General features: G+C 45.4%; 1 protein-coding gene across 3 annotated transcripts in view; it reads right to left on the bottom strand.

The window, feature by feature from the left end:
- The window catches only part of OVOL1 (ovo like transcriptional repressor 1), a 784,221-nt gene that overhangs the window by 112,749 nt on the left and 645,038 nt on the right, over positions 1-26,434 (bottom strand). Inside the window, exon 1 of one of the 3 annotated variants that reach the window (XM_069644822.1) lies at positions 10,139-10,991. The exons of the other annotated variants lie outside the window; for them this stretch is intronic. Within the exon in view, the coding sequence (XP_069500923.1) occupies positions 10,139-10,238 (100 nt within the window). The 5' untranslated portion in view covers positions 10,239-10,991. Of the gene's footprint in view, positions 1-10,138; positions 10,992-26,434 lie in introns of those variants that run through there. 3 annotated transcript variants of the gene reach the window in all.

Below are 26,434 nucleotides of genomic sequence, written 5' to 3'. Positions count from 1 at the left end.
GTTCTACAATGGGCATAGCTCCTCCAGGGGCATTGTGTGTTTGTTCAGGCCTGTGTCAGTCAGCGGGGCATCCAGTGCTTCGATGATCCACATAAGGTCATCTACGTGACTCCCAGAGGGGTGAAGGTGGAGGGCAATAAGTGCTGGGTCCACCTCAGAGATGTACGAAGGGATACCAGCACTCCCCAATGGCACAAGAGCAAAGTAGCGAGGGAGATTTGTTAACACATACTTAAGTTAAACATGCCATGAGGTCGTAGCTCGTTCCAACTAAGGCTTTGGTGCAAGCAAACAGGCAGTGACTTTTCTTTTGCAGATATCGAAGAAGAAATTTGAAAGGTTTGAAAATTAGGATGCATATTTGTTTGTTTCTCTTTATTTTCTTTTTTCCCTGTTCAGCTGCAACGAGCAATATAAATGTAAATATTGATGTGTCTAGTGCTGTAGGATTTGATAAAGTGTTAATGCCCAGACCAAAAAGGAATATCTTTCAGGATTTAATTGAAGATGAAGGGTTGGGTTTGGATAGTACTGTGAATGTGCATGGCTTTGCTATGGATAATTTATGGTATGAGCATAAGAAAAGGTTGGGTAGAGCAAAGACCGCAGACCGTTGTTACATCGTCTCACTTATCCTCCACGCTTCTGGCATTCCGAGAGTATTTATTCCTAGTGAGTCGTCAACCACACATTGCCCAATGTTTGGTGCATCTATCCCTTTGTAGACTGCATGGCTTATTTCAGGGACAAGCCATCCAGGCTACAGCCATTCTGATCAACGAGCAAGAATGTACGAAGAATGAGAAGAAGGAGCATGAAAATGTACGATGCAGCCTAAGACCACAGCGGACAATGGAAGGTTCTGCTTTTGTGAACAACAAATGTGATCAGGGGGTGATGAACTACAAAGTGGGAGGAATGAGAGGGTTCACCGAAAAGGATGTAGCAAAACCTAATGAGGAATGCTCAGAGATTTGGAATGTCTATGGGAAAAAGTTGACGTGGCTGAAGCCACAAGAAAAACCTGTTAAGATCCAGTCACTCACACATTTCTCTTTATGCTTTAAGGGCGCTGGCACTATACCAGTTGAAGTGAACATAAATTGTACCATGACTTTGCATGTTATGGCCTGGTGACACATCTGCTATTCTCAATGGTTATTGGGTCTGTGGGATATTCAGCTCCCACCAGCCTGGAAGGGAGTGTGCAGCCTTGCTACCTTGCACTCCCAAGTTATGATTGTCCACAAAGCCCATCTGGTTGTTTCCAACATGCTGCCCCGAGCCACTTTTGTGCTGCCTGTGCCCCTTCCCTTGTTGAGTGCATATGAACCTGAGACTGTTAAAAGGACATAAAATGGTGAAACTTTTGAGAAGATATACCCGGAGTAATTGCCTCTCATCGACTTCTTCAGAGGCGTTAAAGAAGATGTCTGATCATTTTAGACTCTTTAGTTGGACTGAGATGCTTTCACCTCTCTCCTGGCCCCAGGTTTCCGAGACATCACAAACGCTAAATGACTCCAGGCCTCCAGGTATGAGTTCATTCAGCTTGTCAATCACTCAGAATCTGCTTTTAATGCTATACGTGAGGAGCTGATGCCCATTTTTATTTTTTTGCTTTTCCTCTTTTGTCCTGCCAAGTGCTTTTGAGATGCTGTTCTGCCACGCTACCTCAAACAGCCGCCATAATGTCAGTAACTCTGTCTTCCAGCAGGGCCACTACCATCTCAATCCGTATAGCCACGCAAACTGAGTTAGGTGTGAATCCAGGGTTGATTGGGCCTGCAGGTACTGTGTATCCTCCACTTGATTTAGATAATTATGTAGAGTGTTGGGTAGATTGTGGGAGAATGGTAAATTGTCGTTTTTGTCTTGCACTCTGGAGGAATATGCTCAAAGTGGAAAGGGCATGCAGGATGTCTGTAGGGTTTGGGTGCTCAAAGAGGATTTGATCAGGGAACAGGGAATGAATTTAGTAGTTAATAAATGAACTAAAGAGGGGAATGCTTGGGTGGAAAGGTTTCAACGCAGGAAAGAGGTTTCTGTTACTTGAATTGTACAAGGCCACGATGCAGCGGGAGAATGTAGACGGATTTCCCCGGCTACCTTTTTTGATAGATTTCTTTGTATTAGGGCTTGCCACTGGGATTTTGTAGGATGCCTTTGTAACAAAATGTGTGTAATTATTGTGTAATTATGTCAATTGTTTCAGTGTGTATAAAAGGTGTAACTTTGTTGAGCACTGGAAGGAACTGTTAGTTTTAAACTTCACAGGGCTGACTAACTCTTTCCGGCCAACAGCATGCAATAAACTTGCTTTTCTGACAACGCATTTATTCTCCGTTGGAGCAGATTTTTCACATTGGATTTTGGAGACACATTCCTACAGACCAGTGGCTTTGCTAGGGCTGAACTAAAATGTTCTGTTTTGAGTGAGACTCAGTCGTATGTGATGAATAAACAGAATGCCCTAAAAAAATTACTACAATCCAATCTGAAAGTAAAATGACACCAAAGGGTTTTGGCCAGTAGAATAATAGATTCCCAAAGGCCACCATACCGGAACTAGAGATGTCCTATATTTAGTTATTAATCTGCCACCAGGTCATGGGAGCACACAATTATATACTTCGGATCAGGTCTAACTATGGTAAAAGAGAGACCCTAACTGTTGGAACTTTGAGTTCCATCAGGCTGTTTGCGGGAATGCACATTACTATGTAACTGCCATTTCACCAAACTACAAAGCAGCTTGTGAGGGGTGTCAGTAGACAGCCTTAGTTGAGTTACATGTTTGCACTATACTTTTCAGCATGGGGCATTATGAACTGAGGTCTGATTAGCAGAGCTCGATTTCAGAGACAGAATTACCAGCAACATTTTATCTAAAAAATCTGAAAAGGTCAGGCTAGGAAGCCCTGACAGATGGTATTCCGCAATTGGAAGATGCTTCTGTGGTATGGTATTAAAATAACAGACATTCTTTGAGTTTCCCTTATTTCTGCTTTTTCACTTTTTCACACAGGGTTCACTTTTCCAAGAGAAACTGGTCATTATAAATGAAATAATGTATCTGTAATGTAATGTGATTTAATGTAAAGTGGTCTTTTAGGGCCCAGTTCTAACATTCTGGCAGACTCCTGGCACATGGTTCTGGAAATAAAAGTGAGGAGAAGGGGGGTTAGTTACGGTGGAGGTAGAATGAAGTGTGGGCTGTTGATGCATCAGGGCTAGAAGTACCTGAGCCCTGTCTGCCATTATAATTATATGTGGCTTGTGGGGGTGACACTTGGGTACATGTTGTATCCAGAGGACAGAGCTAAAACCTCATGGAAAAAGGTTATTAAAAGTAATTATAGCAACTCCCTTAATCTACCACATTTTGTTAGACAATTTAAGTATATGTTTTTCATGGAGCCTGGAGCTGTGAGCATTGTGTGCGTTCCTATGTGAACAAGAGGCCTATGTAGTCCCCTGACAACACTGCAAAGCTCATGACTGATACAGCTTCAGTGGACAAGGCTGGGGCTCTTGACACAGCTCTTACTTACTCTTTCATTTTTGTCTAATTGTGTGTTACTTCTATTTATTGTTACAAGGCCAAAATCCTGTTAGACGTTTCCCTCTATTATTAGCAATGCGCATGGGTTCAAGAGCATGAAGGCACATGTTGTAATGTGAAAATGTCTGACAGGCTGACTTTAGCTATGCTCCCCTTGCACCCTCCAAGTTGCTCCTCCCTCGCTCCTAATTTTCCAGTGCTATGCTGATGACACACAGCTTTCCTTCAAACGTCCCTCTATTACCTCTTCTTAATCCTCTGTCATTCCTGATTGTCTGACCGCTATCCAGGCATGGTGTGTGGCTAACGACCTCTGTCTTAGTGCTAGTAAGATGGGGATCCTTCTTATCGGGACACCTCTGCCTCGTTTCCCTCCTACCCTCTGTCGCCTTCCTTGGACCCTCTATCTTCACCATCCTGTGAGGCCAAACACCTTTGGGTCATCTACGACTCCTCTCTCTCCTTCACCCCTCACATCTAGGACCTTGTCAAGAAGGCCCACTTGCAGCTTCAGCTCCTTAGAGGCATTATCCCTTTCCTCGCCTTTCCCCAGAAGCTCAATGTTTACGGAGTTTTGGTCCTCTCTAGGCTGGACTCCTGCAAAAGCCTCTTCATCAATCTCCCCCTTTCCTCCCTAAGCCCCCTTTAGCTAATCAAGAATAGGGCTGTAAGACTTATCCTTGGCCTCAAGCCCAGGAACGGTATCTCTCCGGCCCCAAGATCTCTCCACTGGCTAACAGTGACTGCAAGAATCAAATTCAAGACCCCCTGCATCGTCCACAAGGCTTTCTGGGGTCTGGGACCACGCTATCTCCAATTCCCTCTCCCTAAATACTTCCCTACTAGTGCCCTCCGCTCCTCTAACTCCAACTCTCTGCTTGTCAAACGCTTTCCAAGCAGAAAGTGGGGGCTGGGTCTCTCTCTTCGGCCAGTGCCTCTCCTTGGAACAGCCTACCTGCCACTCTTAGATTTGAGCCGGACCTGCTTAAGTTCCGGAAACTTCTCAAAACTCAGATTAAGTTCCGGAAACTTCTCAAAACTCAGCTTTTCTCTACTTTTTACCCTTCCCTGCTAATCACCTCATTGGCGCTGTGACTGGCGGCCTGGACCTTCATGAATCTCACAGGTTACCAGGCCCCTGCCCAGTCGACAGCAGCACACTCCCCCCTAGCACTGCCCTTGTGGGCCCCTACCTGGCGGCTGTGCATCCCACCCTGGCATTGCCCCCCTAGCACTTATCCAGCACCTCTCAACACTTCCCTCCCGGGCTCCCGCCCCCATCTTCTGCACTTATCTTCACTGCACTTTCACGTCAGAATGTCACATGGCCTAGTAGGACCACGATTGCATATTTTCAGTCTTTTTTGCCATTATTATTTACGCACCTTGTTCCCTCACTACTTTGTCTTGTGGTGCCTGGAAAAACGACTTTGTTGTAAATAAATTAACGCATACTTTAATGTGGCGCATCTCTGAGCGTCCTCTTCGTTTCATTATATGTTGCTGGCAGGCCAAAATAGAAAGTGGTTAATCAATATTAGTCAAAGTAACGGGATGTATGCAAGAATACTTTGCTAACCATGCACAGGCCGGGAGCACCACAGAACATACCCTTGCAAGGGGTCAAAGGACCTTAAAGTTCACCTTTACAATGTCCCTCAAATGGTGCACGTCAACATTGCAATCCCACTGGATCTGAAATATGTGCGGGAAGTGCGCTTCAAAACCCTCTCTGTGCTTTGACTGCTGGACCAGAAAGACCTTGTTTGCGTGGAGGCAGGCGGTGTACTTTTGTAATTGGGTAGCGTGTCTGAAGCCAGAAGGCATTCAGGAAGTGGAAGGCGGTCGGCGAATGACAAGACCCCGTTTCTCCGAGTGCCACTCCATCTTACCCAAGACAAGAGGTGCAGGGAAATGAGCGCAGTCAGGCAGAGGTCGTTAAGCTGCATTAAAACACACATCTTATCGAACTGTGGTGGAGTTGTGTTACTGCCTTGAGTCGGTCACCATTGAAAGATCCCATGTTCGATATTATAACGGTAAAAGCGAAGAAAATAAACAATGTTCATGCATAATGCAGTTTGGTCTTGGAAGTATTGGTCTTCTGATTTTTTAATACAGGAGGCTCTGGTCCCCACTTTTAAATGGTCGGTGAGCGTGTGATACAGTGACATCTTAATGTATCATTTTGGAATCTTGTTCTATGCTGGTACTGTTTTACTGTTGATAGAATGTGAAAATGTTACTTTACATGGTTTACCATTAATGCATCTTCCTAAAATGTTGACGGTTAATCTTTGTTCGACAAAAATAGGTGAAGACACTGTTACACTGCCTTCATCTGTATGCATATGGTCAGGGTACCGTTATATCTGCTTCTACGCCCAGTGATCTGATGCTTTGTTTCGTGACCGGGTCTCTGCGCCCTTAATCAGTAAGGCCTCTTGAACCTCAGCACGAGGACGGCAGAAACCCACCCGAAACCGCATTACAGCAGTGCCCTTCTTGATCCAAAAAGGAACCATGTGGTCATGGCTGGCACTCTGGTAATGGTGTTATCTACTGGATTAACACAGCGGCCAAGAAAACTGCCTCAGCAAATGATCACGTCTCCACCTGTGCCATGCATGAATAACAGGGATGTTAATCTTGATCTGAAATGACTTACAATACCACATTTACAGAAGACGGGGATGGCCCGGGCAGCGTCACTGTACAATGGCGCAAAGACGAGAGCAAGTGCGCAGAGACAGTTTATTATGGTGTGAAAAACGTGGGAGATGGGCTGGTGACATATACAAGAATGCAATTAGTCCAGAGTCCACCAGGCAGGGGACTGCAGACCGTGGCTTGCCAAATGTTTTGGGCCGCATCTCAATTTTTCCTTCGCCGTTTTAATAATGGTGAGGGGTCACGGGAGTAGTGGTCGAAGTGAGCAGGAACTGTTGCGAGAAGAGTTCCACTACTTTTATTTGTTACTGTTAACGGTTACACTACTTTTTGGAAGCATTTTCACCATTCTGGAACTGTTCTTTGTGAAGTTAAAGCCCATTTCTCCACTTTACCACCCAATAGCAATTACAGCTAAACTGAAATCAGTTTCAACTCAATTGCTGTTAAGCAGCATGGCTGCAACCCTTGAAAAATGTGTTTCACGTTGCTCCACGCCCGGGTCACAGTTCTACTACTTTTTTTGGTACACTTCTACCACTGCATGGGAGTCATAGTCCCCAATATCTGGAGTGCAGTACCCAGGGCCTAGCGGGTGATGTGGTCATGGCATCCCCCTATAGCGCTGAGCTGACAGTAAATCAAGGTCCATGCCTGGCAATAATGGGAGAACGAGGGTGTTTCCTTAGCTTTTTAGACGGGTTATGGACAAGGATGCGGCAACAATCAGACTGTTTCCTACCTGCCTTCCCAAAAATGTGAACCACGCGTTCACCCACAGGAAGGGAAACGAGTACTTCCAGGACGGGTCTCCCTCCCAGACACCTGTCGCCGGGAACTCGGAAACCTGGGGATAAATGTAGGGCGTGGGTGCACACTTGACTGGCTTTCTTCTGATCTCAGGGTAACACCCCTCTCGCCCCCACCTCGACGGGTCGCGGCCCTAATCAAGAGAACTAACTGAGCGCCTCCCACGGGAACAATCAGCAGGCACGCCGCTGCGCCCAAAATCCAATTAACTGTCCCTCCTCCTCCAGTTACACCCAGCGCTGGTGGGTGCGCCACCTTCTCGCTTGGGCAAAGGGTGGAGGGCCAGCTAACGGGACCCGTCCCTCGGTGCTCCTCCGTGCATTGTGTTGGACAAGAAGGGGGCGCAGTTACACGCCTGGATCTATTTTCTCTCGCTCTAGGAGAGCAAACACGGATTGTAATCGCTACTGTGGGGGGAGGGGTGGGGTCGGGTGCGGGGTCCCCTCTTTAAATGCACTCGAGGCGATCTGAATGAGTTGCAGCGGTTAGAGGCGCGATGGAATAGTTCAAGGGAGGCGATGATGGCTGTGCGAGACCAGCATGAGTTGGACATAGCAGCAGAGAGAAGTCGGCAACCCAAGGGCCGTGTGGCTCACAGACAGCCCGCGCAGCATGCAAATGTATTTACTAGTAACGTGTTGTTGGTTCCATTGCAGTACAATTAATATATGGCCTGGGTGACCAGTGGATGACCGGTTCCAATTCCAACTGGGCCAAATCTTCCATTCATCCTTCTGAGGTGGACAAACTGGGAACCATAATTATTATCACAGTGCTTAGAAACAGATAGCTCTGGCATGAAGCGCTACAAAAAAACGGATGTTATCATCATCATGTGCGGGCAATGCTACGATGCCCCAACTTCAATGAGACACGGGCCTGATTTACAAAGCGTTTTTCAATGCAAAGTCCCACTGAAAAACGCTTTGTAAATCAGGTCCATAATCTCGCCCACCCAACTGGTGCCGCTTCCTGACAATCACAATACCCTCTTTCCTGCCCATCAGGATAGAAGAGATCCCACCAGCCTGACCCTGGTAGTAGTGAGCAACTCTTGGCTCACCAGATGTTTTGAACTACGACTCCCATCAACCCTAGACATCATTAGAATCAATGGTGATACTCCAAACCACGATGCCCAGGCGCAACCCAGAGCAAGTTGGTACGTGCAAATAACTCCTTCAGCCCGTCACTGCGCCATATTAGGAAATTAACGGGTCTCTTAGCAAGCATTCAACCCAAGGACTCATCAGTCTTTTATGGCATAAAAAAATGAGTCTCAGGAATGTGTAGCTAGTAGGTGGAAGAAGCCCACCTCAGGAACAACTTTTTTTCCAACAGTTTAGAAAACACACAAAACACGAGCCAGTAGCTGTAACTGTTCAGGGTAACCTATAGCTGCAGATTTGTCTGTGGGGACCGCAAGTGCGAGGCTTCGGGGCCCGACCTCGCACGCCCACTAGACAATTGCTGTTATTATCACACAAGGAAAAGCGGCCTGAAAGTAAAGACCTCAGAAGGGTGAGAAACGGAGTCTGTCCGGCTGTCAGGATCTGAACGTGCGCAGGTTTATCAATCTTACCCATTCGCTTTTGCACCGCACCTACCATGACCTCGGGCACCAAATCACTGCACCGTTTTAACAATTAAAGTGGGCAGCATTTCGTGCCATCGTTTTTAGTTCTTCTGTGCCATTACAGAACGGTTGCAGACTGCAGCCATATGCAAATATAGCTTGGACCTATCCCAGAGCAGCGCATGTCATGTCCCATCAGCATGCAAAACACGTTACCATACGCTTGCTGCCCTCTACCGCTGTCTTTGCTGTTGTGTAACACTGACATGCTCTGCAGTTAATGGGATGGTTTGTTGGTGTGGCACACCAGGCTGTTTCCAATGTGCCTACCTGGAAACCCAGACTCACAGCCCTGTAGTTATCAGAAGCACCAGAAGGCAAAGTGGTGCAGAATGAAAATCTAAGGCTTCATTTAACATCCCCAATATGTTGGTCCTCACATCTGTTCCTTGCATTGAATTTTTGTTAAAAAGTCCCTGGCAAAGCCAACTGATTTGGCACTTTTATAGGCAATCGATAGGCATTTGCTAGGCACTGCCATCATACGCACAGACATTCACAAAATGTGCCTGCTTTTGCAGTCTTATGTCCTTGTAGTACCGTTATAGCAAGCCCTGGCAAATGCCTATTCCATGCTTACACACACATCAAAACTGTTGGCCTTGCCAATGCTTGTCCACGAGCATGGAGTGGGAGTAGAGATCTCAAGGATTGGGGAGGGCTCCTTAGGCTTGAAGTGAAGGTGCAGCAATAAAGCGATTTGGCTAAAAATGCCAGGTTTGGGCACACATCTGCTGCCCGATTTGGGCTGAATCTAAAAGCTCTGCAAAAAGTTTTTACAGATAGCCAGCCAGGTAGCTCAGCAAGTCAAGCGTGTGCTGTTGTTAGACGAACCTCACAGATCTTTCTCCTTCAGAAACGGATGCATGCGAAAAAAAGAAGTAACTGTTTAATGTGCCCATTCCCTGGGTCAGGGGTTGAGCCCTCCCAAACTGTACCTCACAGTCAGTGTGTGTTGGCTGCCCACTCCAGACTAAATCCGTTACTTTTACATTTGGACTCTTCTGTCACCAGCAAGGCACCACACATTACCTAGACAGGTGCTTTTGTCCGTGGGAGGCACCAGGCATTACCTATATTTGTGTTCGTGACGCAGGGATGTACACCATAACAACCGACACAAAATCAATAACTGCTCCCATGGCCAAGCAGAGCTGCGCATAGCAGACCAGTGTGTGATTTGTGGTCTATGAGCTCAGAAACCACCATGTAACTTTTGTGATTGCAGTGTTTCAATACTGCCATGGGCACCAAGTTAGGAGTTACTTTCAATCACCCTCACGCGCTCCACCCCACACTCCTGATCAGTTGGACTTGCGAGAGAGCAGGTAAAGTTCGCACCTTGCCATAAAACGTTACCTTCCAGGAAAGCCTACGAACCCAGCCCTCCCATTGCAACCCCCTTATCTGTCACTTCATGGAGGTGGGTAATAAAATATCAGTGGCAATAAACTCACCTGGTATGTAGACCTCGCCCCTCTCCTCGTCCGGGAGCTCGCACCACTTCCTCCGGCTGCTGGACGCCGAGGACTTCTTGATTAGGAAGGCCCGGGGCATGGCTGCGCGGCAGCGCGAGCTCCGTGCTCCTTGGATGGGGCGCGCGCACGCCCACACCGGGAACGCCGAGTCCTGTGAGTGGCTTCAACCCTCGCCCGGCTGCGGAAGCGCCTCCGGGGTCAAGTTAGTGACCTGCGGAGAGTGGCACTGAAGTGAAACACGGGAAGCGCTGCTGTGATGGGCTCAGGCCCGCCCCTTTCCTAAGGTGACCCGGGCTGGACCAGGCAACTGTTCAAGCGTGTCCCTTCTGTCCTCTCTCCTTTCAGTCTTCTGGCGTGAACTTTCTGGGCCCGCTTTCCCCCAACGTACTCTGCTTTTACTCGCCAATTTGATGCTCTGTCCCGTTCCTTCAACTCCGCCCCTCCTCGTTTCGTCCCGTTCTTTTCTTCTTTTCCCCCTTCACCTCTTTTCTTCAAACTCCTTTTTTATCACTTCCTATACTTCTATATCTCCCATATTTCATTTTCCTCTTCCCTTTAAATCATTATCTCTTCTTGACCTTTGCCCCTCTGTTCTTCCGTCAGTTGCCACTTGAAGAGGCGCTCTGCGGTGCGCGTGCCTCTCCCGAAGCCTCCCTTTCAGTCTTCCAGGGCCTCTCGCTTCCCAACCTGTAGGTGGGTGCAGGCCCGGGCCCTCTTGCTTGCAGCGTCGGTGAGAGCTGATTTCAGGACAAGTTAAAGAACGGGGGGTATTAGAAAGGAACGGGAGGAGGCGCCTGTGCACAGAAATAACGGTGACATCTACATCTCTGGGTCTACCTGTAGAACTGGTTTGCAGGGAGAGCCGCTTGCAGGGTAAGGTGGATCTCTGTCTGTGAGAAAGGCGAGGGGAGGAGGCACAGCAGCAGGCCGAGCCCTACCCGCTGTGGTTACACCTGCCCGCTCCAAATACCTTTCTGAAGAAATCAACATTTCTCCAGAGGCGGTAGGAGCGGGCTGGGAGAGGCCCGCTAACGTTATTGCCTCCAGTTTGCGGGCAACCCCCCAAAGGAGAGAGGTGTGGCCGACGAATCTGTGCTTTTGCACGTAATGCCGAATAAAAGCTTCCCCGTTGCAGCAGGGCGCGGCACAGATATGTCGCTGAATACATATTTACACGCACGAAGGCTGCATCTGTTTGATGGAGATGGAGAGCAAATACAGGGAAACTGTTAGAAGAAACTGTTGCATTGAAACCCGTTTCATTTGCAGATGAGCTCCAGGAATCGACCATTAAACATGAAATTGACAGAACAGGGCCCACCAAACTCGCACCCTTTCGTTTTGCAGTCAATGGTTACACTGCCCTGATTGATTCCCAGGACATGCTTTGCATGTTGGCTCAAAAAGAAAACGTTTTTTAACCGAGATTGTAGGTAGGTAGGCTCAGAGACGTTTGTATGGGAGGGCAAAAGGGGTTCTTGCCCAGGACCCCCACCTTGCACCGGGCCCCACAAGGCAGCCTGATCTAAAGAAGTAATACTCCTTTGTTCACAAGGCTTAAATAGCATACATCATGATATTTTATGGCATGGTGCTGAGGCTCTAAACCTATTGCCTGTCTGTTTTGGCAAGTACATTCTGCCTCGATCAATTCCTCATGTAATGCTTTTTGTGTTCACTGTGGTATGTATAGTTTGTGTGTTCCTTGCAGCACAACTCCTGTAGCATTCTTTCCTTCCTGTGGGAATTATGTTGATCATGTGCAATAGCCAAATTTGAAATGAATATTGGTAAATTGAGTGCCACAATGGTTCAGAAGTTAGCTCAGTGTGTTAAGCACACATTTCAGAGATATGTGTTCCTATGCAAGATTAGACTAGCACATTCCTGTTAAGATGGCTGAGCCTTTCCTATGTCTGAAGTTTATAAACCCGCCTGCATATGTACTTTGCCTTGCAGCCAGACAGGTGCTATTATCAGCAATGCACCTGCACCAGATAGGGGCTACAATAAAAACAAATATGTCATCTTTATGTTGAAGGTCTAGAAATTGGTTTGTTCAGATGGGGTGTTGTAAAACCTAGGGAATCACCTCCAATGATGAGCATAAACTAATAGTCCAAGAGATGAATAAGTATCCAAATTTGGAACCAAAGCATTCATGCCTGTATTCTGATTTGCCAGCAGACAATACAGTGATCCTGGTCAAATCATCTTGTATCTCATACATTACTGTACTGTCTTCTGTGAAGTTTGCCTTCTCGCGTGCTGGTGGCATCGTTTAGCCCACTACTCGACCTAAGCGCCAGTGTTGGACAGTCTCTAGGTCAATCGCTTTGTAGGAACGCTCCGGTGCAGTGTTGGTAGTTAGGGCATAGGTTCCTGTGGGTTCCGGTATAATGGTCCAAAGAGTTCCGAGTTCGGCGTCGTGAAGTTGAAAACCAATCCAAAGACAGCAGGCAGGAGGCAGTCCAGTAAGCGTTACGAGTTTGTAAGGCAATTAGCAAGCGGGAGGCAATCCAGTAAGCGTTCCAAGTTCGTAAGGCAAATAGCAAGTGGGAGGCAATCCAGTAAGCATTCCGGGTCTGATTACCAGCAAGGACAATAGACAAAAGGACAAAAACAAGATGAGGATTCAGAACGAAGCAAAGTCACAAGGGACGTAGCCACGGTTTCTTTTCGAAATCAGAAGCGGGGCTTTGCAGAAGTCTGGAAGTATTTCAAGGGAACCATGGAAACCGAACTCCTCCCCTCAACACGTCACACTCTATGCCGTGCTTGCAATGGATGCCAAAGTCGCCATGACAACCCACGTTAACGGAAGCCGGGATGTTGTATGTGGCGAAAACGGTGATGGGCATCGGATGGACGAGAAAAAGCAGCCCCCCGATTGTTTACACAGTGTAGCAGAGTGTGATGATTGATTCTGGTTGCGGGAGAACGTGCCAGAAGGAAGTGAGACCTGGCACCTTCAAGCTTTCATCCACTATCTCCTCTAACTCTTCTACCTCCTTTCTCATTCCTGTCTGTCTGATTGCTATTCAGGCATGGTACACAGCTGATGACTTTTGTCTTAATGCCAGTAAGGCTGAGATCCTGCTCCATGTTTCCCTCCCTCTCTATGGCCGCCCTCCTTGGCCCCCCCACCATCTTGTGGGGCTAAAAACCTTGGTGTCATCTTTGACTCCTCTCTCTCCGTCTCTCCTCCCATTACTGACCTTGCCACAAAGGCCCTCTTTCAACTTCACCTCCTCAGAGGCATTCTCCCCTTCCTTGACTTTCCTCACAAACTCAATGTCTCCAGAGTTCTGATTCTCTCTAGGCTGAACTACTGCAACAGCCTTTTGCTCAATCCGCCTCTCTCCCCTCTTCGCCCCCTTCAACTAATCCAGAATAGGACTGCAAGACCTATCCTTGGCCTCAAGCCCAGGGACTGAATCTCTCCAGCCCTAAAATCTCTCCACTGGCTCCCAGTGGCTGCAAGGATCAAATTCAAGACCCTCTGCATCACCCACAAGACTTTCTGGGGCCTGGGACACCACTACATCTCTCTCTCTCTCTCTCTCTCTCTCTCTCTCTCTCTCTCTCTCTCTCTCCCTCTTCCTCTCTCTCTCTCTCTCTCTCTCTCTCTATCTATCCCTCTCTCTCTTTATCTCTCTCTCTCTCGCTAAATACCTGCCTGCTAGAGCCCTTCGGTCCACTAGCTCCAATTCTCTGCAGAAAAGACGTTTTTTCAAGCAGATAGTGGGGCTACATCTCTCTTTGGAAGGTTCCTCCCTCTGGAATGTCCTCTCTGCCCCTCTCATACTTGAGCCAGACCTCCTCAATTTCTGAAAGCTTCATAAGACCCTTTTCTTCTTTACTTCCTTCCCTCGTGCCCTTGCTTGCTAATGCCCCCTTCTGCCGCTGCAACTGGCAGCCTGGTCCCTTATGAGTCTTTCATGGCACCAGGCCCTACTTGACCAGTATTTACCAGCACCCTCCCATTCCAGCACTGACACCCGGCCCACTTTCCCTAACTAGTCTAGCCATGTTCCCCCTCCCTCTTTTGCCATGTAACTCCTGGAAACACCTTTTTGCGGTATAGTGCGCCTTATAAAGAATCAATAAATAAATAAATAATATAACCCTTCATACCTTTAATGGATACATTCGTCGGATAGCCATCACTGCATGCCTTTGATACATATAGTAAACTGCCCATTGTTGTTTGTTGATGCCCTTGGTCCAGAAGCATATCACTCTGAATGCGCCCTTTGTTTTTCAGTGATATTACACCAGAGTTATCATTCTTTAAAAGTGTTTTAGACTTCCGAGTATAGTTCTGGTTTACTGAAGACAGCTGTATAGGTTGTTGGTTGCTGCCAATGGTGTGTATGTGTAGTTCTTCAAATAATAAACCGATTGAACACAGAGTAGGATGCTCTGCCCTCATATGTATTGAACAAGGGGATATATGAGTCTGTATAATTGCCATATGTTGGATAATGAATCCAGTGGCACACTGTTCCAAAAAAAACATATGATTTGATCATATTACTTCTACAAATCTCTCAACTTCATATTGACAGACAACATCATATCATTAAACAATTTATTACTAATACACATTAAAATCACAAAAAACAATACTGCTTCGGCCCAAAGATCTCTGTGCAAAATTGCATAAAAGTGCTAAATAGATTCCATAAAGCGCAAAATGCATGAAACTGCTTGCTTAAAGTGCAACATTATTTCAATGGACTGTGTGTAGGAATAGTACATGACTGTCCTATTATTGGAAAAAGAATCCAATAAACCTTAATTTTAACATGGTCTCCAACTGATCACATGTGTGATTAACACAATTCTAATCATGAAAGAACACTCACCTAACACGTACAATTTGTCAATGTTTAGGGTGTCACATAACCCACAAGGAGTCTAACCTCCCTCTAGGATGATAAACTACATGCGTCACACATTAAATGTCGATATTCAGTTGTCGACATTGCGTGTTTCAGCCGAGGGTAGGACAGAATACATTCATCAATGATGTTTCCTCAAGTGCTGCAAAGGGACGTCATCTGGATGTATATCTATTTAAATACTGAACTTAATTCATGCACATATTGGAGTAGAGCTAACTAACAAATTCTTTTTTTATATAGCGCACCCACACCCGAAGGCCTCAGGGTGCTCAAATGACAAATGGACATGGAAACGGAAAAAAGATGCAGGTGCAGCTTAAAGAAGCTAGGCACCAGGTCCTTCCAGGATCGTAGTTAGGCATTATCAACTCAGATTTGTGTCAAAAAGAAATGTTTTCAGACGTTTTCTGAATTGTTGAGTGGAGGCACAACCCTTAATGTCTAAGGGAAGCGGGTTCCATAGGGACGGAGCCCAAGCATTAAAGCTTGCCCGACCAAGCTTTTTCAAGGCAGCACGTTCTTATTATTTGAACATAGTGTCCGTTAAGGGGTAGCTTTTTTGACTCTGGAGGAGAGGTATCCTGGTGCTTCACCCATCAAGCATTTAAACACCAAAACAGCACCTTTGAAGTGTATATGCTGTTCGATTGGGAGCCATTCCAGCTTCCTCCGATATTCCGAGACATGAGTTTGTTGTGCAAGACCACAGACAGCTCGGACCGCACCATTTTGCAGTACTTGAATTTATTTAATATTTCCTTTTGATGTCCCAAGAAAAAGGCTGTTACACTAATCTAACTTCGTATTAATTATAGCCGCCGCAATCAACGCCCTGTTTGGTTCTGATAAATAGGGGCGGATTTGTCATAGTAGATGTATGTAATAGGAGCATGAAGATTTTAAGTGGGACACATGTTTTTGAAAGGAAAAGTGGGAGTAAAATAAGACGCTCAGTGTCTTCACTGATTTTGACACTGGGATAGAATTCCCATTGATCACAAAGGTTTTATATTGTGGGTCTAGATTCTTTAATCTGTAAAATGTTCCAAGGATGAATACCTCTGTCATTTTGTCATTAAGTGCCAGGGAGTTTAGGGCCATCCATTTCTGGATTGCCCTGAAGACCCTGTTGACATTTGCTACATCCTCCTCATAGATCCCAGATAGTTTAAAAACTATCTGGGTATCGTCTGCGTAGTTGGCAAATTTTACACCCAGGGATTGCAGAAGATCGCACAGGCATTTAACATAAATGTTGAACAGCCGGGGAGATAAGCATGATCCCTGAGGGAGACCGCAAGTTACTGGTATCTTCTGTGACTGAGATGCTCCCTTAGCTACACATGCTATTCTGGGGCCTAAGAAGGATTTAAGCCAGGATATTGCCGTAGGGGAGCATATGCCTACGCGTTTTAATCTATCTGCCAGTAGGACATGATCGACCAGATCAAACGCTGATGACAAGTCGAACAGAAGCAATAGGGCAACATTTGCCTCCTCGAAATCTCTGTGATATTTGTCTTCAGATGTAACAAGGCTGTCTCCGTTCCGTGGTTAACCCGGAAACCTGATTGCTCCTTTGCCTGAATGCTATGCATCTCTCCAAAGGTTTGGTACTGGGAGCAAGCCACCGTGTCAATTATTTTTAAAATGAAGGGCACATTAGGGTTATTGGGTGGTAATTAACAGGAACCAATGGGTCGAGGTTATCCTTTTTTAATAGAGGTGTTATCCATGCTTCCTTAATGGCTTTGGGCATATAGCCCTCTGAAAAGGAGCGATTAATAAACTCTGTGATCCAGGGGCTTATTATTGGTGCAAAATCTTAAAAAAGATTGGAGGGGAAAATGTCGCCTTTATAGAATGTAGGCTTCATTGTATGTATAACTTGTAATACCTCTTGTTCTGAAATCTCACAAAAAGAGTAAAGGTTAGTACTATGATAGGGGTCTTCAAGGCTTGAAATGTCGGAGTCATTCACGACAAGCTGTGTCTTAAACTGTTTTTGGATATCTGCCCGTCTAGACATCACCGTGAACAGTTCTTTCGAATTCGCCTAAATGCTATAAATACTAGAGGGACGCTGCGGCTTCGTCATCTAAAAAAAGTAACTGATGATAAGTGTCGCTTTTGTCTGAACGAAACTGAATCCATAGAACATCTCTTAACAAAATGCGCGAAGCTTACGTCAAAATGAATGCTGCACCTTGGAAACTTTAGTCCTGCGAGCTCAGAGTCTCGAGACTGGTGGTCATATGCCATGGCTGGTAATTCCGTGAAACTATGCTGTGCGATAGTTGACTTTGTGGACTCATTAGAATTGGAGGCAAATGATTAACTACAACTAAGATGCTGATGAGTGATTGAATGTTGCCACTGGCTGATTCCCTTCCTTTTTTTTTCTTCTTCTGTTGTCTTTTTTTAGGAGGATCATTGTGATCAACTGTAAACAAATGTTGTAATAAAAGTCTATGCCACAGCGATAACGCTGTGACATTTCAGACTACATTTCAGACTGACGTTTCAAAAAAAATAAATTAAAAAAAAACAAGTTTTTGAATATGCGCTTGGTGCTGAAGTATTTTCTGACAGAAGCGATCTAAAATGCTCTGGCACCAACTAGCATCTATGGCAAACGGAGGTTCGATAGTTGAGCCTTTTAGTTCCCGAAGAACTGAAAAAAGTTCTTTAGACTTTGATGGTGCCCCCTATATCCTGTCATTGAGGCTGTGACATTTTGCTTCAAAAATGGCACTTTTATACAATTTGGCAGCTTGTTTATAAGCTGTAATTGTAGAGGTTGATGGATGACTTCTCCATTGGCGCTCTGTATTCCTCAAGATGTGGGAGACAATGCTGCGGGTGGAGAGGGTGGCTTTGTCCCAGAAGTGGAAAAGTGCAGTCATCCCTAACAAGAATGATTGGTTGAACAAATTAAGAAACATGTTTCTAATGGACAAACTAACGGCAATGGTGAACGATCAGGTGGGAACGTTCAGGACAGCCAGGGACGGGGTCAAGCAGAAATGGGGATGGGACGTGCACTAGTGAAGGGATGATTCGGTCCACTCAGGGTAGGGGGGGTGAGAGGGTGCAAAAATAAATTATAAGAAGATGGACAGACAGTACCCATGAGCGGGGTTGGGGGGGCCGGGCCCGAGCGATCAAACGGGGGACAATGGCTTCTGACGGGCCCAGGGCCGCAATAGATCATAACCCAGAGGGGCTATAGGCTAAGCATGAATTCAAAGACTGGGCGTAATATCCCGAGAAGGAGAGTCCAATACGGAATGGAGAATCACTGAACTGCTGGCGACAATTGCGAAAGGAACCACCCTTGTTAGTTAGATTTGGGGGCGAGGGGGGAAGAGGGAGGGGAAGTGTGTTGTTTATGGGGACCGGCGATGCTTTGAAATGACATGTAACCGTGGTCCTTTTGTTGAATGTTAAAATGGCAATAAAAATGTAAGTAAAAAAAAAAGTCTGCACATCCAGCTGGTTATTGACAATAAAATGCCCCATGTTCAAATGGAACACCAATTAAGAGATCACCTTGCTGCTCGTTATCATTTGTGTATTAACAGCCCTTTTTAGCTTAATTTTAATATTGTGATTCTTTTGACTTGGTGCATTTTAATATTTTTAATTGTGTTAGACTTGTGTTTTTACAACTTTTAGCACTTTTAGCACTTTTTAAAATTTGTTATTTCCTTGTTACCTTAGTTAATTTTATCCCGACTTAACTATTATGTGCGATTTGAAACAGAGCCTTTGCGCAGGCTCTGCACGCACGGTGCCTTGTTGAACTACATCTATCAGCGGTTCTGTAGTTGGCAGGTCCTTCTTTTTTGCACCTGGGCCACGAATGCGCCGGCGTGAACGTGACATGCCGGTTTGTGCCGGTATTAAAGAGCCCCTGCCCTCCCTCTCCCATTGATTACCTAATACCTTGCTGCTTTTTATCATTCGTGTATTAACAGCCCTTTATAGCATAATTTTATTTTACTTGGTGCATTTTAATATTATGAATTGTGTTAGACTTGTGTTTTGAAATCTTTTAGAGCTTTTTAAAATCTGTTGTTGCCTTGTTACCTTAGTTAATTCTATCCTGACTCAACTACTACGTGTGATTTGGAACAGGGACTTTGCGCAGGCTCTGCACGCACGGTGCCTTGTTGAACTACATCTACCAGCGATCTGTAGTTCGCAGGCCCTTCTTTTTTGCACCTCACGTGCGAACGCACCAGTGCGAACGTGACAGGCCTGTCTACGCCGGTTCGTGAATGGTGAGTGATTTGGTTTGCTCGTCCTCCTGAAAAATGTTCTCATGCTTCTACTATAGTGATTCCATACATTTCCACCTATTATAGAAACCCTGTGTAGAAGTTTGGATCACTGTAGTTTGGTGACATCCATCCAAAGGAGTCGCAAAGCCTGTCTTAGACTACAGGCTGATGAGAACTCTCCACGCAGCTCATTAAATACGGTAATGGTATCTGAACCTCAGGAAATGACCATTTCCCCCACTTTGTGCACTCCTGACCTTCCGTATCCAAAGCCTAAAGCCTCTCACATAATAGTGAGCCAGTCCACACAAAGCACCAAAACTAATCTGAGAAAAGCTACCATTCCTGTTACCCCGCCCCTGAACAACGATAGTATTACACTTAAATGTGGATTGCTTAACACTCGCTCTTTGGTACTCCATGCTATGGAAATCTCAGATTGTATCATGCTTCATGATTTTCACCTTCTGGTGCTCACCAAGACATGGCTACATGAGTCAGCTCAGAACGCTGTCTCACTAGCTACACCAGATGGTTACAGGTGCCTCCATGTCAACCGGGAAACTGGTAGAGGTGGTGGAGTGGCCATGATCTTCAGACACAACCTGGATTTGTATGTCTCCACTCTCCCCCATATTGATTTATGTGAGTCAATGTTACTCAAACTAAATATTGACCCATCTCATTCACTCAGTGTTCTGATTATATATAGACCACCAAGGAACACCCCCCCTTTTGAGGAGCAATGGCTGGCCTTCATTGGAGGTACATCAAGGGACACCACAGCTCTCGCTCTTTTTGTATTAGGATATTTGAATATATGGGCAACCCCCAGGACTTGGAAGCACTGTCACTCCTACAAACCCTTACTTCTCTGGGCCTCAACCAGATTTTAAACAACGCTACCCATAATGCAGGACACATATTAGACTGGTTGCTAACAAAAAAACACCCACTTGATCTACCAGAAATTGACAAATGTGACTGGTCTGATCGTTCCCTTCTCCATTTCAATTTCTCACTTGTACTCGGTAGTACCCCTAAACAAACAAGAGTACCTAGTACAGTTCGTAATTACAAGAAAATTACTTCTAAAGCCTTTGAATCTGAAATAAAGCCACTTCTGCCGTCCTCAGTTGGCAAAATATCTCTAGAGGAATTTACATCTTCCTTCAGACTAGCCACTAACAAAGCTTTTGATTCCCTCGCCACTCTTCGACCTACTAAACCTAGGAAACAAAAGGGTCGTAAGCTACAGTTTACTTCAGAAATACTATTAGCCAGAGGGAATAAGAAGCTGCACCGAGAAGCAGGAAACTGACAAACACTAGCGCTCAACCGCTTCCGACACAGCTAGGTGGCAACCTTATATTAGTACTTAGCCAATTTTCCATATTCAAATATTTAATGCTTGCTTCAATAAATTGGAGGGAAAAATAAATTACGGAGCTGGGCGGCTTTGGTGACATGAAGCAAACAGCATTCAGATGCCTTCACAAGGAGACAGTAAACTACTCCTGGATTTAAAACGTGGCACTTGTCCGTTTTTTCGCATTCAAATGTTTTGACCAGTTCAATAATTTGGAGGCTGAAATAAGCAATTTTAACCCATTCTTTGCAACATATAGTTTTCTTTTCCATAGTTACACCATTAAGAGATGCCACGATGTAGTTGTGTTATGTAAGCTTTTGAACTGTGCTGGTGAAACACTGAGTTTATCACAGTGCTGTATTTGTATTTCAACATAGCCTGTGCTGCCCCTCGTACTTCTTTGTCCAGGATAAGGGGATCCAACAAAGCACAGGTGAAGGTAGCGAGGAATCCTTGCAGGGAGATTTTAAATCATTTACCTGTAATTATTTGTACTTATGCCTCCTGATTGCTTTTAAATTGTGCTTATTAAAGTAACCTAAGAAGCTATAGCCATGCACCTTTTGACAGAGTTGTACCCCTTTCCATCTAATGGGTTATTCAAGGGTTGGCCTGTATAACCTCACCTGTCCCCTGGCTTGCAATCCCCAGAGCACCACAGTTTTTGGAATGGTTTTAAGAGTTACTGTGCCACGATAGCTATACATTGATTGTTCATTGGTTGTACGTAGCTTAAGATTTCAGAAGTGAATATAAGAGTAGGATGATGGGTACCTACTCTACTATTATATTGCTAGTATTGGGAATGTTATATTGTTTGACTATACTATTTCTATTGCTCATATATTATCTCTACAAGAGAATAAATAGGCATACATGCTAAACAAGAGAGTGAGCACATTCTTAATGTGTTTCTATATACGAGTATAAAAGACACTCAGTGGGCCTCATTCGGAGGTTGGCGGTAAGCCGCCGGTTATACCGGCGGGTTGCTGCCAACCTCATAACACTGTTTCTGCCGCCTGATCTCCCAGTGCCACCGGGATATTACAAGTGGCGACAGACTGGGATGTGAGGCGGCGGAAACGGTACGTCCCCTTTCCTGTGGAGTCCTGTTGGACTCCACAGGAATGGGGACACTGAAGCACCAGCGAAGTTGCTAACAGTGCTTCAGTGAAGACAATGCTGGTAGGGGCCAGAATTCCCAGCATGTCAGACCTGCCGGGGGATCTTTGGTCCCTACAGGCATTGACAGAGTATGGTGGTCCAGAAAGGGTGCCAGTACGTTCCTACCAGCACCCTTGTTTCCAGACCAAAATGCTCGTAATGAGGCCTACTATATTGCAATTGCAAATATATGATGATTTAGTGCTAAAACTGTGTAGGGAAGCATTGATAACATCTCATTTGTATCATACACACAAAGGTCATATGCATTGGTTCCTAGATACCCTAGAGGTAGGCCAATAACATTGGTAGTGGTTTCTCTTGCACTAAGTGCAGGGATCCAACTCACTCCCCAACCTTACGCTGGATACAGCACTATTCTCATCGGCAAACCCTGCCAGAGCCCCAGGTGGGCATTTAGACCGCATTTGCGGTGGAGTTTAGGCTCTGACATGCAGGATATGATGAAAATCATGACAGTGTTTTCAGACATAGGATGCTATACTAATCCAAAGGTTAGGGGCTGGTCTGGCCTTGCAGAAATGGCCTAAGGTGAGGCACTGTAATTGCCCCCTGTCATGTGACAAGGGCCAAGGTTGGAAGAGTCAGGGATCATCCATATGCCACTCCTGGGTGCAAGATCCACTGGTGCGGGTGCGCCCGTCCCCTGATTTCCCAGCTTGTCAGCCCAAAAAGTGGACTTTGTCAAAGTTTCTATTGTGTCTCCAGCATAATGTGTGGTAATCAGTGTGCTATCCACAATGAGATAGTAAGGTTCTGTAACTACAGTACAGCTATGTAAACTCCTTCTTCCCATGCCCTTCTCTACCACTGAATACTTAACTTTGTGTGATGAATGAGCATAGCAATGGCAGGATTGATGTTTAAAGGAGGTGGAGAAACAGAGCCCTGGAGATTCTTGACTATGTTAGCAACAAAGTTCTGCTGGCATTGGCTTGTGGTTTGAATATATTTAACAAATGGGACTGTAAACCCTTGTAGGAAGTGCGTGATCAGCTATTGGACCATGGGTCATGGCAGTATCCCCAGAGCTTTTCAGACTGCCCAGGGAACTATTAGTGCTTTAATAGTGCATGGGCCCAAATAGCAGTGTACAAACTGGTATGGCCATTTAAATGAATGGATTTGGTACCAAGCAACACCAAGTCTCACACATGGTAGATTGAGCACCCTGTCAGTAATTATCAGCAATTTATTTATACATGAATGTCTCCTGCTGTAGATTATTCTTGGCCCTAAAGTCTCATGTGCCCTGGTATGGTTATCCTCATCTGCTTCTACCTTGGTGGTGTAGGAGGTGTAGATTCTGGATGCTGCTGGGTAATGTCCTTGCTGAGTATAACAGGGTGAACAGCCAATTGCTGTGTGTGGTCGGTTATTATATGAAAACGCAGCTGCCCAAAGGAACTCCAAACAATCCTTGTCAAAATGGAATAAAGTACAACACAAGAACTGCTCTAGTGACTGGTTAACTCTTCCAGTGTCACCATCGGTTTGTGGATGATAACCTGTGGATAGTCTGGTGTCCATTTCCGAGTTCTTGAAGAATGTCTTCAGGAAATGGGAAAAGAACTGATTTCACAGAAGAACTGGTGGCGGTGGTCACCACCTAATAACAATACAAGAGTGTACGTTCTTTCTAATATTTCAAAATAGGTAATTTCGAACACACTCGTATTGGCATTTGTACTATATGGGAGCTGCAATGATAAACAATAGACCAAGAAGACTCTTTTAAATTCTGGGTGTAACTTTTCAGTATATATACACTCAGCTGCAGTAAGTAAGATCTAGTTCAAACTAACTTTAATTTAAGTCAAAGAATACCAAATACATCCAGTGTAATGTCAAAACACAGACAAACAGAACAATTCTGTTCAATGCATTTGACATCTTTGATCCTTCATCAGGGGCTGCCTGTATATTGTAGAACACATCCAGTATTTTGGGTGTAGAAGGTAAGTTTAGCACTGTGACATCATAAATGTAAAATATGGTTAGGCCCCTTTACCAATATCTCAGTAATAATGCTCACCATTGAGGAGCTGGCACTGTGAAGGTATCATGAAGCAATACACAGACAAAAGATTCAAAGTTCAAACTAAAACATTTTATTAAATCAAATGTCAGGATGGTAGAAGGCCTAACTTGCCCTATGGTAAGGTGAGACTTCCCCACTTGAATGAAACTAAGGAACTTCTGAGTCAAAGAGTTCATCATAAAAGTCTATCTGTATCCAAGTCTTATCCTTGCCCTTACAACTAACGTTAAACAATGTTTAGGGATGTCAATAATCAAAGAAATGGTGATTAACACAAGGTTCTGAGATTCCTCCAGCTCTCAGCTTCCATTTCAGCCCCCCTTGCCCAAGTTCAAGAAAGTTCCAAAAAAAGTCTCAAGATTTCCTTTCTCAAAATCAAGGCAATATAGTTCCACACAGCCCTCTGGGTTTCCTTCCCCAAGTTCCAAGCATTAAAGTTTAAAAGAAATGGGTCTTGAGACTTCATTCTCAAGACAACACTTGCAGTTCCTTCAATCTCAGGGTTCCCTTCTTCAAGACTTTAACTCAGCCACATGTACTTGGTTCAGTCTTTTCAAAAAGTTCAACACAACCCTAGGTCAACCTGGCCCTCCTTTTGGATTGCATTACCAGTTCACTTCCAGTCTTCTCTTTGGTTTGTTTCACAATGTCTTTGGTCCTCACAATTTAGGGTTCATGGTCCACCCATCACAGGTTGCAGAACCAGGATCCCTAGGCTCTTCAGCCCACACAGGTTCTTCTGTAATTGCCCATGTGTACAGAGTCACATTCACATAGATCCTCTTGGTCGGCCTCTAGACTTTATGTGCAGTTAGTTTTCATTCAGTTTGGTATTCAATGTGCATTCAATATGCTTAATTTCAAGTTTCCGTTCAGTTCAGTATTCAATTTTCATTCAATATACTTAATTTCAGGTTTCCATGCAATTCGGTACTTCGTTACCTCTGCACAGTCCACTAAGTGCGCCCGGGCTTTTGAGTGATTTTCCTCGACACTCACCGGTCCTTGGCGTTTTTCTGGCAGCTCCTGCTGCTTCCTGTCTGCTCCGCAGGTCTGCGGGCCGGCCTCTGCGAGCCCCGCTCGCACTCCAGGTGCTGTCTTGCACACGCCAGCAGCTCGGCTGCTTTTCCACGGACACAGACGACACCCTATTCCTTCCTGTTTGCTTGTTCTCCCCTTCGGAGGCTCCCACACCTGTGGCGGCCTAACGGCCCAACTTGCCTTAGCTCCACAGGTCATCTCGGATGTCGGCCGGCATCCTGCCTCCTCCTCAGGTCCCACTACGGTGCCTCCTGCTAAAAAAACCTTGACAGGTTGCAGGTGTGGAATAACAATTGGAATTCCCCGACAATAATTAAAGGGACATGCCTGACCCTCACAGTATTCTGCAGGCATCCTTCTCGTCCCAGTACTAGAGTGGTGAAATGAGTTTTTAGTGTCCATCACTCTGTCTACTCTTCCTCATCCCAGTACTGTCAGATATAAAATGTGGGGGAAAAGAAGGGAGCTGACTTTCAATAGCCTATAAAGGCTGGGAGTGGGGGGGTTAGGTTGGTCTTCAATAGGAAAAGGGGGGTACCATGTCTTTCCTGTGGGCATCCAACTCCCAATCCCCAGGGAACCTCCAACTAGGTGATCCTCCCTTGCTTCTCCATCCCCCAGGGTCAAGATCCAAGAGTGTTGGCCTTTCCCTGGCTACCTGAGAAGAGGATTCAGGGGAGTAGGAGTGAGGATACCCTCAGGTTTTTCACAGCACATTAATGTATATAGAATTTCAAGTTTTGACATCTGTCACTGAGGTAAACGATTGCTAGGATTATTTGTTAAAATTGAATGAGCTTGTTTGAACTCTATTTTAATTATGGCAGCAGTGTATATACAATAAAGGGCTACACCGGGAACCAGAAGGGTTCCACAAATCCTTGAGGTTTCCTTCCTCAAATTTAAGACAATACAGTTCTGCACAATCCTTGGGGTCTCTTCCCCAAGTTCCAGACAATACAGTTCAAAAGGAAAGGGCCTTAAGGCTCCGCCCACAAGACAAACTGTGCAGTTCATCAAGTCTCAGGTCTCCCTTCCCCAAGACTTTAACACAGTAACTTGTACTTGTTTCAGTCTCTCAATGTTCAACACAACTCTAGGTCAACTTGACCCTCCTTCTGGATTGCATCAACAGTTCACTTCAGTGCTCCTTCTTGGTTTGTTCACCCATGTCTCTGGCTTTCACAATTTTAGGGCTCCCTGGTCTAGGCGTGGTTGTCAGACCACATGGTCCACCCATCACAGGTTGCGCAGCCAGGAACCCTAGGTTCTTAAACCCACACAGGTTCTTCAGTATTTGCCCCTGTGTACCAATTCACATTCACTTAGCTTCTCCTTGTTGACCCTTTGGCTTTATGCGCAGGTTCTCACTTTCCTGGCTTCCGAAGGTTAGCCTCTTGGCTTTGTCATAACATGTCACACATCTCTTGCCAGTAT

This window comes from Ambystoma mexicanum, chromosome 2p (genome assembly GCF_040938575.1).
Source record: "Ambystoma mexicanum isolate Mex_15411 chromosome 2p, UKY_AmexF1_1, whole genome shotgun sequence".
In the NCBI taxonomy this organism is placed as follows: domain Eukaryota; kingdom Metazoa; phylum Chordata; class Amphibia; order Caudata; family Ambystomatidae; genus Ambystoma; species Ambystoma mexicanum.
Note: the sequence above shows the minus strand (reverse complement) of the source record. Positions and strands in the feature narration are given on the sequence as shown.